The sequence below is a fragment of the Peromyscus eremicus genome, chromosome 8a (genome assembly GCF_949786415.1).
Source record: "Peromyscus eremicus chromosome 8a, PerEre_H2_v1, whole genome shotgun sequence".
NCBI lineage: Eukaryota > Metazoa > Chordata > Mammalia > Rodentia > Cricetidae > Peromyscus > Peromyscus eremicus.
The window spans coordinates 48,536,941-48,549,735 of record NC_081423.1 but is presented as its reverse complement, the minus strand read 5'-3'; the positions used below and the strand labels follow the sequence as shown (position 1 = coordinate 48,549,735).

The 12,795-nt window shown below is 41.6% G+C and overlaps 1 protein-coding gene across 4 annotated transcripts in view; it reads left to right on the top strand.

Annotated features, from left to right (window-relative positions):
• Myocd (myocardin) overlaps positions 1 to 12,795 on the top strand; it is a 93,563-nt gene that overhangs the window by 24,440 nt on the left and 56,328 nt on the right. For 2 of the 4 annotated variants that reach the window (XM_059270918.1, XM_059270919.1), the window contains exon 2: positions 11,476 to 11,541. In XM_059270918.1, coding sequence (XP_059126901.1) covers positions 11,476 to 11,541 — 66 coding nt within the window. Of the gene's footprint in view, positions 1 to 5,035; positions 5,160 to 11,475; positions 11,542 to 12,795 lie in introns of those variants that run through there. The other 2 variants (XM_059270921.1, XM_059270920.1) reach the window with 2 other exon arrangements.

The window sequence follows — 12,795 nt, the reverse complement described above, 5'->3', positions numbered from 1 at the left end:
AGGTAGCATGAAACTTGCCAAATGTCCCAGGGGCACCTGATTCTTTATTTAAAAAGAGTTCTTCCGCCCCCACATGGGAGATACAGTAAAACGCCAACTATGAGACTGGAGAGATCTCTGCTCCCGCAGAAAACAGGAGGGCAGTGGAGTTCAGCTCCCAGCATCCACATCTTTAGCTCCAGGGGCTCTCTTATCCTCTTATGGCCTCTGAAGGTGGGGTGCACACACATACATGCAAGCATTCAAACACACATATAAAATAAATAAATCTTTAAAAGACACACACATACAGAGTATAGAGTGGTCACAGTTAGTGTTTTCACATCAAAATAGTTCTGTTTGAAACTTGCACCCATGAGGCCAGATCTAAATGTCCCAGAGCTCCCTCGGAATTTGCCCTTTCTGAACTTCCACAGCTTTAGCTAAGCTGTTGATAAGCTCTGGGGCTCAGGAGCTGTGGTGTGGGATGATAATGCCTGTTCTACATGCTGATGATTGGAGGACTATTGAGGAGGTAATTTTTATCTAACTCCTTCCTCCAAAATCGAGGTTTTCCCGTTCTTGTTGGTGACTAGTCCCTTAATTTCCTTACCAGAAATAAGGAAGAAGAAAGAGTGGATGGGAGCCAGCTCCTTCTCTCCACCCACCTCCTGCCTTCCCAGCCCACTGTGTGAGCCAGGTTACACGTGCCTTCAATTCCTGCTTCTTAGAATGGTGTGTCCTCCTTCTGGACAGAGTAGCCCTTGGCAAGGCCCCTAAGAGACATCCTTCTTTTGGAAAGACCTGTGACTGTTTCCCCCTCTGTGGCCTGAGGTGTCTGTTCCTCAGATTTCCTAACCAGAAACAAGCAGGGAGTTTTTCTTCTGTGGCCATTTTTTGCTTTGCTTTTTAAGACAAGGTCTCATTATATCCCCCAGGCTGGCTTCAAACTCTCAATCTTCCTGCCTCAGACCTGTGAGTGCTGGTTTACAAAAATAGGCTACCATATCAGTGAAGACAAGTCATTACCAGAAGGCTATTATTTGATAACCTTGCAGAGTTCAGGAAAAGGTTAACTTTTCCAATCCTGCCTCTACTATTGATCACATTGCTCTAAAGATGAGAATATTACAACTTGAAGACACCGTCGTCACTCTGCCTAAGCTCAAGGAGGACAGGCAGAGTCTCTCTTCCACCCCATTGCCTTTGCACCATCACACTGCTTTGCTCTGGCAGCAAGAGAAGCCTGTCCAGCAGCAGCATTTGGCACATAGAAGAGGGGAATGTTTATGTGACAGGAAAAATGTCACAATGACCATCGCTCCTAATGTTTCTCTCTGACTGAGAAATATCTCAGGAGACAGCACAATGACACTTGGTTCTTCTTCTTCCTGGGCACAGACAAGTGTCATCTCCCAGGTCACAACTTCAAACTTATGCAGGTACTTTTACTGTTATTCACAGCTTGGATCCACCAGTCCCATCCCCAGATGCATGCAGGAGTCTAGTCCTACATATCTGCTATATTAGACCTGCATGTGTGTATGCATCACTTAATTGTCATTCCACAGGAGACTGCTTCTCTGACTGAGTAGGACTATGCCTCTTCTTTGGTGAAAAACTATTAAAGAAACATGGCTCCCCTCCTTTGGGGAGGTAGGTACTTGCAATGCTAGAACCTGCCACTTTGTCCTGAAGATCATTCGGAAACCTTTTTATAAAGTATTTCTCAAAAAAGAAAGTTTAAGGAAATTATGAGATTCTTCCTACCAGACATGAGAAATTTCCCACTCGTCTGGGATAATCTATTAATAACTACTGTAGCCCCTGAATTCTGAATAAAGAGCAATCTGAGCCCCGCATGTGACTTCCAGTTCTGATGATGATGATGCAGAAGTAGATAGCAAATTGCTTTAGTTCTGGAAGCTGAGAAATACTGACTCCCACATGGCAGAACCACAGCTCAGTCACTGGTAAGCTCTTACCTAGCAAGCACAAGGCCCTGTTTCAAACTCTAGTGAAAACAAGGGCACATGCTCACACACACACAACCAACATTTGTCATTGTTATCATTATTATTATTTTGTTGTTATTTAATGATCTCAGATAAAGCACTGGGGTGAAGTGGGTAAAACCCCAATAACTGTCCTCTCCCCTCAAGCTGCTTGAAACCAGTAAAGCCTGAGAGGAGATGGAGCAGAATTCTACAAATACCTGCTGTTTGCAGAAAGTGGAGAAAAGGATGAGACCAAAAGCAACACTCTGCTGAGAGTGTTTTTAGCTACAGTGGATCACCCAGGGCTTGCCAGGACCTCAAGGGTCACCAGTGGCCACAGCAAGCTCACGAGAAAGAGAGAGAATAAAAAGACTCCCAGGAATGGGCCTAAGCAATGGCTGGGCCCAGAGGGAAAGGCAGCTTCACCAGCTGGCACAGGCAAGGGGTGACATGGTGTCACCATGAAGCTACAGAGCCCTGCGTAGGCCATGTGAAGCAAACATGGGGAGGGATGTAGCCACTGAGGTTTGACCTGCAACCTCCCAGCTTTGGTAAACCTGGAGAAGAAGCAACCCAGGAGCAGAGAGATTGCCCTGGCAAGCTCACCCTGGGCATGGCTCTAGGCTGGAGACCTAGCACCTAAAGATTTCAAATTTTGCATTTCTTGTGACCAAATCACTCTACTTCTAGGTTCATTCCTATAAATATTTTAAAGTACTAGGAAAAAAACACATGGTCAACAAATAAGACCCTGATTTTAACCCCAGCATCACCAAAACTGGAAAAGGGAGCAGGCAGAAACATAATTCCAAAGAACTCTCACTCTTGTCTTTATTGGTGAATGGTACAAATTTTCTTTGCAACATTCATTCAAAAATCTAGAAACACAGATTGTGAACAAAAATTCAGCAGTTGAAATTCTTCTTCTTCTTTTGTTAATTTTATTGTTAAAGTCATTAATTTTATTTCTGGTAGATTTTTTAAAATTCCAACCAGAAATTTTCCTACCAAATGTTTAAAAAGTGAGATGCCATGATGAAAAGCATTACTTTGTGTGCTAAACTAAAAACTAATTTTAAAAACATGAGAAACAATCACAAAACATAAAAGTGTGGAAATGAACTAAATATGCAGTGGCCATTCACAACTTAGATGATAGCCAGAACATAAACGAAGAAGGAAAAAAAACTATTGGAGTTGTGCATTTTAAAGGGTTTTAAATCACTCGGGAAAACATTGTGATATCTTACTAATAAAGAGTGGAGAATGCAGGAGAACTCACGATGCTTACCACGTTTATGACACGTAAGCTTAAAGCCTCACAAATCAGATATTAATATGACATAGCTAAGCTGAAAATAATGTCTTAGTCTATGAGACTGCTATACCAAAATATCTGGTGTAAACAGGAACATGTCCCGTGGTAGAGGCCGACCTTCTCCAGTACCTCAACTAGCTGCCGTGTTAGTCTTGGCCAGTCCCATCTTCACAGTGGAGGGTCCTGAGCCCCTGACTTTCCATCATTTGACTTTCTTTTTCGTATCTCATAGGTTAGTTTCTATGAGTAAGGCTTACTTTGTTTTCCAATATAGATACAGACTTTTCTCTCAATTCTGCTATTTACAAGAGTAAGTGTGTGCTTAGCTTACCACCAGGACACAGAAAAATATTTAGTACTTTTGCTGCTTACAAAGAGAAGAAAACAAGACATAAATTAACTCACATTAGAACTTTGCTCCTAAAAGCAGATCATGGCTGGTGTTAAAGGTTTCACAAATGAAGAAGACACTGCCAATCAGTGGACACAGCAAAGTGTTTAGTAAACGTCAGTTGTATGGTTTACTAACCACACAATTAAAATTTTTGTGATAAATTAGAGTTATTGTCTCAATGGGCCTTCCTAGCTCCACATGGTAGACTATCATAAGGCAGGGCAAGGTCATATCTGGCAGTATTAGTCTTAAGAGGAGACAGCCTGATGCAGAAGAGAGTCAGTATAAGAAATAGAGGCTGTGTGAAATTAAAAATAATCAGATACAAGGAGGAGGAGCCCTGTAGTGCACTACACAAAGCAATCCTATGCAAATTGAGCTTTGGGGTAACTCTCTTTATGACATTGTATGGACACTACCAGTAGGCAGCATGCTAATCACATGAGAAGATGTGAACTAGGTCTGAATTAAAGAATATTAACATTTGAAGACTCCGAAGACTTCCAGAAATCTGACAGAACTCATATGCCCATCAACAGAACCATGTACTTGTACACACACACACACACACACACACACACACACACACACACACCACGCATGTGCAATTTTGTAGTTTCAGAACATTTACAGAGCTTTTCAAAACCAGACTCTTTGGGGGAAAATACTCAAAAACAAGAGTGATACTTAAAGCAAAAGAAAAGAATGGGGGATAAAATGATCTTCTATTCAGGGAAATTAAGTTTATCTCTCCACCTAGCATGTTTAAGCCATGAGACTAGTAACCACAGGTCTTATTCATTGTGTGCTAACAGTGAACAGTACTGGTCACTTAGTGGGCAATCAGATACTGTTTAATGAGTCAATGCTTTTCAGTCTTCATGACTGGTAAAAACCTGCAAATGATTTTGAAAATGAATAGTGTCAACTTCCACAACTGTTGCATATTATACCAGATGCATGGAGTTAATTTGTTCCCTGGAATTTTTTTAAGCATCTTTTCTTTGTTTATAATGCAATTTTATCACTCTTTTTTTCTTATTATCTCTTTCCTTGGATAATCTATCCCTATTACTTTAGGAATTCTGCCAAGATGATACCTAAAGTCAGTGTCCTAGCTTTGACATCTGAACTTTTTCAAGCCCTGTAAGTGCCAGTAAGGCACCTCATTTATGATTTACGGGGACCTCCAAAATTCGGATGATCTAAAATTGAGCTCATCACCCTTTTCAAACTACTTTGTCAGCTCCATGACTCTAATGCACATTATAAGAATTCTTGATCTTTCAGACTTCTGCATTAGTGCTCTCAAACTCCGGAGGCCTTGGCTCTGTTTGGGAATCTGATGAGCACCATGGTCCATTCCCAAGGGGAGAATGTATATGTAGATCTAGTTCCTTCTGTCAAGGAATCACTGAGTTTCTACAGCATCTTGAAGGATCTCACATTATCAGTCTTCAGAGAGAGAAAGGTATATTTCTCTCTTTCATGTCATCAACTTCTGCCACTCTCTTTTTTGATTTTCTCTAGTCTGTTGTCTTCATTGAACTCAATCCCAGTTAAAATAGCTTAATGTCTAAAGAATTGAAACAGACTTTAAACCTGCTGACCTTAACAGAGAGCGCTAAATGCTTTTCTTTGTATGGTTAAAATTCATGATGTTGAAAGACTGAATATTCTTATTTACAATTGCAGAAATGAATAGAATGTGGAGGCTGTTTGTTGGAGAACTTGAAAAATAATTTATTCTTTTTTAAAGATGTTTATTTAATTTATCTGTGTGTGTGTGTGTGCACATGTGCACATTTGCCTAAGTGTATATATGTATACCACATGCATGTAGAAGCCTGCAGAAGTCAGAAGAAGGCATCAGATCTCCAGGAACTGGAGTTAGAGATGGTTGTAAGCCACTATCTGGCTTACAAAAGGTTCTGGAAACCAAACCCAGGGCCCCTACAAGAGCAGTAAGTGCTCTTAACCGCAAAACTGTCTCTCCAGCTTCCCAAATAATTTATTCTTACAGCAACATTTGGGAAAAAAATCACTACCAAAATTACCTAGCCCTAGAGGTGTTTATCAGTATGCAGGGTGGGTAAGGTTCTGGTTTTCAATGTAATTTCTTTAATATATGTTATTCAGAATTTCCGCTTATATCTGTTTTGACAAGGTGTAGTTTTCAAGAAATTTGTCCACTTATTTGAGTTGCTAAAATTATTGGTACAAATCTTTAATGATAGTCTCATATTACCTTTTTAATGTCTACGATATGTCATTATATTCCATTATTTTATTCCTAACATAGGTCGATTTTATCCTGCTTTTCTCCATCAGTCTAGATAGAGGTTTGTTTATTTTTATCAGTCCATCTTGGGGAATCTCCTTTTAGCTTTGTTAGCTTTTTTTCTACTATGTATAGATTTTCTTTTTTGAAGACTTCTCCTTGTCTTAGTCATTGTTTTATTGCTGAGAAGAGACACCATGACCAAGGAAACTCTTATAAATAAAAGAAAGCACTTAATTGGAGGGCTTACTTACAGTTTCAGAGGATTAGACCATTATCCCCATGGCAGGGAGCATGGCAGCAAGCAGACATGGTGCTGGAGCACTAGCTGTGAGCTTTACATCCTGATCCATAGGCAGCATGCACAGAAAAAGACTAGGCTGTGGGCTTTTGAAAAAAAAAAAAAACCCAAAGCCCACTCCCAGTGACATACCTCCTCCAACAAGACCACACCTCCTAATCCTTTCCAAGCAGTTCCACCAACTGGATACTAAGCACCCAAATATATGAGCCTATGGGGGCCTGTACTGGCTGGTTTTGTGTGTCAACTTGACACAAGCTAGAGTCATCGTAGAGGAAGGAGCCTCAGTTGAGGAAATGCCCTCATGAGATCTAGTTGTAAAGCATTTTCTCAGTTGCTGATCAATGGGGGAGGGCCCAGCCCATAATGGGTGCTTCTATCCCAGAGCTAGTGGTCCTGGGTTCTATAAGAAAGCAGATTAAGCAAGCCAGGGGAAGCAAGCCAATAAGAAGCACCTCTTCATGGCTTCTGCATCAGCTCCTACCTCCAGGATCCTACCCTGTTTGAGTTCCTGTCTTGACTTCCTTCAATAATGAACAGCAATATGGAAGTGTAAGCCAAATAAACTCTTTCCTCCCCAAGTTGCTTTTTGGTCATGGTGTTTCATTGCAGCAATAAAAACCCTGAGACAGGGCCATTTTCATTCAAACCACCACACTACTTTAATTTCTATTAATTTTTTATTTATTGTTTGGGGCATCCTCCTTTCCTGTCTTCTTAAGGTAGAATCTTGGGTCGTTGATCTTAAGCTGTTCTTCTTTTCATACGAGCATGTAGACCTGACTTTCTCTCTGACCATGGTGGTTGCTGTTTTCCATAAATTACATCTTCTACTCACTGTCATTCAGGCCAAAATACTTTTAATTTCCCTTGTGCTTTCTTCTTTGGCCTGCAAATTATTTAAAGTGTATAGCCAAATATTTTTCTTAGCCACATATTGCTCCTGATTGCTAATTAATTGCAGTCTGATCAGAGGACAAGCACTGAGTGATCTAAACCCTTCTGAAGTTGGGACCATTTGTTGCCTATGGTGGCTCAATGCAGTAGTACCACATGCCCTTCAAAAGAGTGCCATGCAGTTGACAGGGGCAGTGCTCTGTAACTAAGTCAAGATACAAGCCAACTAGGATAAGATTGCCTAGACTGCTCAACTCCTGTGAGTTGCTGGGGATCTTTTTTTTTATTATTTAGATTAATCAAATGTTGAGAGAAGACACTCATGTTGTCCATGTACAGTTGCTATGTCTTACTAATGATTGTCCATTTATAGTTCTAAAATGCCACATTTAAGAATGTTTTTATTTATTATGTATCTAAGTGTGGGGGGGGGTATGCCTGGGGCACCTTATGTATGTATGTGGAGGTCAGAAAATAATTTGCTGGAGTCCTTTCTCATCTCATACTGTGTGAGTCCAAGGGATAGAACTCAGGTGATCAGGCGGCTTGGTGGCAGGAAACTTTATCTGCTGTGCCATTTCCCCAGCCTCTAAAATGCCTTAGGCTTCTAGTAAGCTTTGACTAGATGTCCATTTTGTGTGAAAGTCTAACCATCACTCAGGTTTTTTGACACTTTTTGAGTGGCAGATCTTTTTCAATTTATTTTCATCAGAATCTTTACACATAAAGTGTATTTATTGTAGGAAATATAGACTTAAATAGCATTCTTTTAAAACTCGTTCTAATGATGTCTTTTACTTTGGGTGTTTTACTAGCAAATTTTGATCTAATGACTGATTCAGTGAGGTCTAAAGCTGTCACTCATCATATTATTTGTTCTCTGGTTGTCCCTCTTTCTTTTTTCCAATATTTCCTCTTTTTTTTCTTTTTTGGGGTTATTTTTTAATAATTTAGCATTCTTTTTTATTTGTTTTTGTCTTTTTTAAAAAAAAAACGAGGTTTCTCTGTGTAGCCCTTGGAGCTCCACCTGCCTCTGCCTCCCAAGTGCTGGGATTAAAGGCGTGTGCCACCACCACCAGACAAGAATGTGTAGCTCAGGCTGTCCTCGAACTCATGATCCTCCTGCCTCCACCTCCTTCAGCAAATCCTACTGGCATACACCAACACCACCGGCCAGCATTCCTTGTATTGGCTGTTAAAGGTGTATTTCTGTTTTGGGAGTGGGTGCTCTAGGGTTTATAAAATACATTGTTAACTTTTATCATTGAAATCATACCACCGCATGTAAATTATACAAAGTGTATAGTCAAAGGCTCATTTTAGTAAAAAGTATTGTTGCAAAGTACTTGAGATAATCAACATATAAACAAGAAAAGATTGTCTTGGCCCGAGTCCTTGATCCATTGGTGCTGTTGCTTTGGGCCCATAGCAAGGCAGCATAGCATGATCGGAGCATGCAGCAGAGGAGCATGCGGCAGAGGAGCATGCAGCAGAGGAGGAAGCGTCAGAGGAGGAAGCACATCTGAAACAGCAGAAAGAAAAAGAGAAAGAAGGGGCCAGGGCCCGATATTTCATCCAAGCACACACACCCCAGTGACCTAACTTCCTTGCTAGGTTCTACCTTCTAAATACTCCACCTCCTCCAGAGCACTCAGGCCACAGACCAATCCTTGGCCACGAGGACCTTTGTGGGAAACTCAAGGCCCAAAGAAGGGCAGGGTTATTCCTCTATAACCATCAAGTCTGCTTCGCATCCATGTGCCTTGGAAACACCACCAGGTGGTGCTCAGTCTTTCTCCCAACAGTCACATGCTCTTTAAATTAATAGGAAAGGAATAAATCTGAAATGTTTTCTAGATAGCATTGCTAATATTCTTATTCCTGAATATCCAGGTTTCCTTTCAGCCTTAATTTCCATAATCAATTCTTGAAATGACATGAGCTAGCCTGATGCTATTTTCCTTTCTCTGAACATCACTTGATTCCACCTTCGTTCCTGCAGGGTGTTTCTGTTTAGGCTGGGGGCCTCTGGCTTTGTTTTGATCGTCCGTCTTCCTGGGGTTCTGATGAGAAGCCTGTGGCTATTCACTCTGACATGACCCCCCAAAACATGCTATTTGGCCACCGTTTCTCCCGCTACTCACCCTTTGGCACTCTTAATTCCTCAGAGTCAGATGTTTGCATGTTGTTTTACACACCCCTGAGAATCTGCTCACTTAATCCCCTCTGTTTTTCTCTTTCAGTGTGATGGGCCTCTGAGTTTACAGATCTAGCAAACCTATTTTCCACAAAACAGTGTTTTTCAGATATTCTACAGTTACATTGTTAGTATTCCCGTGTTGTTTCTTTTCACATGCTGTAGTCTGATTGCCCATCCTGTCTTGCATTTTGACCATTGCTTCTTTGACTTTACTGAACACTGTTGAAAATCACCCCTTTAAAGTCCTTGTCTGGTAACCCAACACTAGGGTCATCCCAAGCCCAGCATTTGGGTTTGTTTTATTTTGCTGTTTGCACTTAGCATGTGTTCCAACGACTGGTTTCTTTGTGAATAGAGTAATCTTACATTGTTCCCCGGACATTGGACCCAAACCCCAAAGCCTGTCACAGTCCTCTGGAAATGCAGATCGTTCTGTGTTTATCATAGCAGAAAATTCGTCCACCGAGCATAAACTAAGCTGACTCTTGCCCAGGTGTCTAGAGTCTGTTCCATGGAAATAGTAGGAACCAGTGTGAAACTGGGGGACCCTGATGAGCTAGGGGCCCCCACTCTTACTGTCCTCTTGTTTGATTTCCTCAGCTCACTCTGGCAGTTGGCAGCACTTAGCAGAACCCCACTCCCTGACACCTCTGACCGGAAGTTTGAGTTTGATTTGCTTCTGGAGTTCTAGTTGTCTGAAACGGTCACTTTTCTCACTGCAGCTACCTCCAAGCCTAAGCTTCCAAGTTTGGAACCTGAAGTCAGGTCCTTTCCGCAAGCTCTGGGCCCCTCTGCCATCTGCTTAATTCATGTTTGCTATTCTTGTGTGTGTGTGTGTGTGTGTGTGTGTGTGTGTGTGTGTGTGTGGTATATGTATGTGTTGTGTGTATGTGTTGTATATGTGTGTGGTGTGTGTAGTGTGTGTGTGTGTGTGTGTGTGTGTGTGTATGTGTATGTGTGTGTGTGTTGTGTGAGTGGTATATGTATGTGTTGTGTGTATGTGTTGTATATGTGTGTGGTGTGTGTAGTGTGTGTGTGTGTGTGTGTGTGTGTGTGTGTGTGTGTGTGTGTGGTTTGTTCGGTGTTTACTGTTTTTAATTAGAGAGGGGGTTGATTTAACCTCTCATGTACAAGCCAAAATGAACCCTTCCACTTCACGGTGTTTACAAAACTCAGGTATTTTATCACGGTGATGGAGGCTGACTAATACACATTCTTATTCCTGACAACTGAAGCCAAGGGCCATGATGGAAAGCCAGAATCTTCCTGAGGAAATAGAATATTCATGAGAGGAAAGCTGAATTTCCAAAGGCAGAATGTGTTTGAGGGAGAGGCGAAGATTGTAAATATTCTACTCATATTTTACCAATCCTGTAATAATTCAATGTTAACATTTTGCAGGTACATGTTTTATGCATAATCTTCGTGTTATGAATATCTAATGCATGTACATAATATAATGTTTGGGTAATTTATATGTTTTTCTTCTAAGAGAGGCACTATTCCAATAACCTTTAAATTCCCTTAAGAATCCCACAGTCTCCCAGTACTAGCATCTAACAGAGGCATTGCTGACAGATACTTTGCTGAGCTACGTGCGTACACTTGTTTTATTGTGCTTTAAAGCGATGCTGATAGCCAGGTGTGGCTCCTATACCAAATGAGAATCCGAGGCTCCAGGAGAGTAAGCCGTGTGCCCAGGTGGACATTGAGTGGTAGGGATGGGACCTGGGTTCCAATGGGTCTTCAAGGCTGATGTTTTCTTCTCTTTGTCTCCCTTTGGAGTCACGGGCTACCACCCAAAAAGCATTGGGTCATAAATACATCTTGGAAACAGTGTAGTAGAGAGGGGGGAACACCATGGGGCGGGGAGAAGTCTCTTCAAAGGAGTCCAACATTCTAGCTTCTGTAGGCTCACAGCACTGTGAGTATCCGTCCTGCTCCTCTCACACTTCTCTTTCTGTCTGTGCCAGAAATAAAACATGGACTTGACAATAGTGTTCAGAGCTGTTCTGGACATTAAAGCGGAAGGGCTAGGGAAGTGTGATGAAAACATGTGACTGTAATCCTTCTGTCCCAACTTACCATCTCGTGCTTGCTTTTCCAAGTCTTACAGTTACGGCTTCAACAGCGAAGGACCCAGGAGCAGCTGGCTAACCAAGGCTTAATACCACGTGAGTACTCGCCACTCTTCCTCATTCACTCAGCATTGTGATAGCTGGGAGACTGCAAGACCCTAGAGATCAGTTAGTCTAAATTGGTGCATCTCTCAGACAAAGTCCCCAGGAATCTGAATCTGCAAACATCTAGACCATGGATGTTTTGTCCCCTACCCTTACCTACATAGAGGTTGTTGCTAAGACTCTGATATGGTATATTTACTCTCAGGGTAAACTCAGTTGATGATGGGCATCCCCGGCTCTTCTCCTACTTTTGAAATTGGTTCTTCTAGAAGTACCAAATGTATGCTATTTTTTTTTTCCTTTCACCTTCTTGGGTTGGGTTCAGCTGTTTGAACCCACAATTACTTGAATGTTGTCAAGCATTTTCTTTCTAGAAGATTCAGTTGCAATACTGTTCTAGCATGAATACTATAATATTGAACTACTGCCCAAAATATGAGTCAAAGAAAGATTATCAGGGGTTTTTGAAGATTATTTGAAATGTCTAACAACTAAAGCTAATTTTTGTTTGTCTAGGGAAGTACAGGGGAAGGTGTTCCAGACACATGAAATCAAAGTTCAAATCCTTCTAGGTCATACTAATTCTCCAAATACAATTTTTAAACAACCAATGTTCATAGTAACACCCGCAGAAATTTGGATTGTTGCACGATACTGATGAACTGGGCTTCAGTGTTGAGCACAGCTCTTGGACTTGTCCTTTAGACAGACTAGGGTGGTTAATACATATAGGTACTAAGGCCCCAAGGGAGGATTGCCCAGAAATGAGAGTCTGCAAGCCTTTTCTTTTGTGAGTCAAAAGTAGCCTTCATAACAGCCAAGCATACAGACGGTGAACAGCAGGGAGCTTTGGAGCCAAAGCGTTTTTAGAGTTTTTCCTAAACACAGAAGGGACAGGTGGCCCCGGACTCTCAGAACTGCTTCAGCAACACCATTCTGTTGGTAAACTGAGGCAGTGGGTTTGTGTCTGGTGTTTTAGTCTGATCAGTCTTCTGAAAGTGAGAAAGATGGGAGACGGGGATCTGAGACTGGATAGGGCAGAGAAAAAATGATTTCCCTCAAAGCTCGTGCCTGTCTCCTCAGTTTTGGAAGGGCAGATGGCTGACGCACGCCAGAACCTTTTAGTTCATCCAAGTTCACAACTGATTTAAAACAACATTTAGCCCACATGCCCGAATGCTGAGCCTGGACTTCACAGCTGGCATTTGGATAAGAGTATTTTTGATGCCTATGGAGGTAACTCTG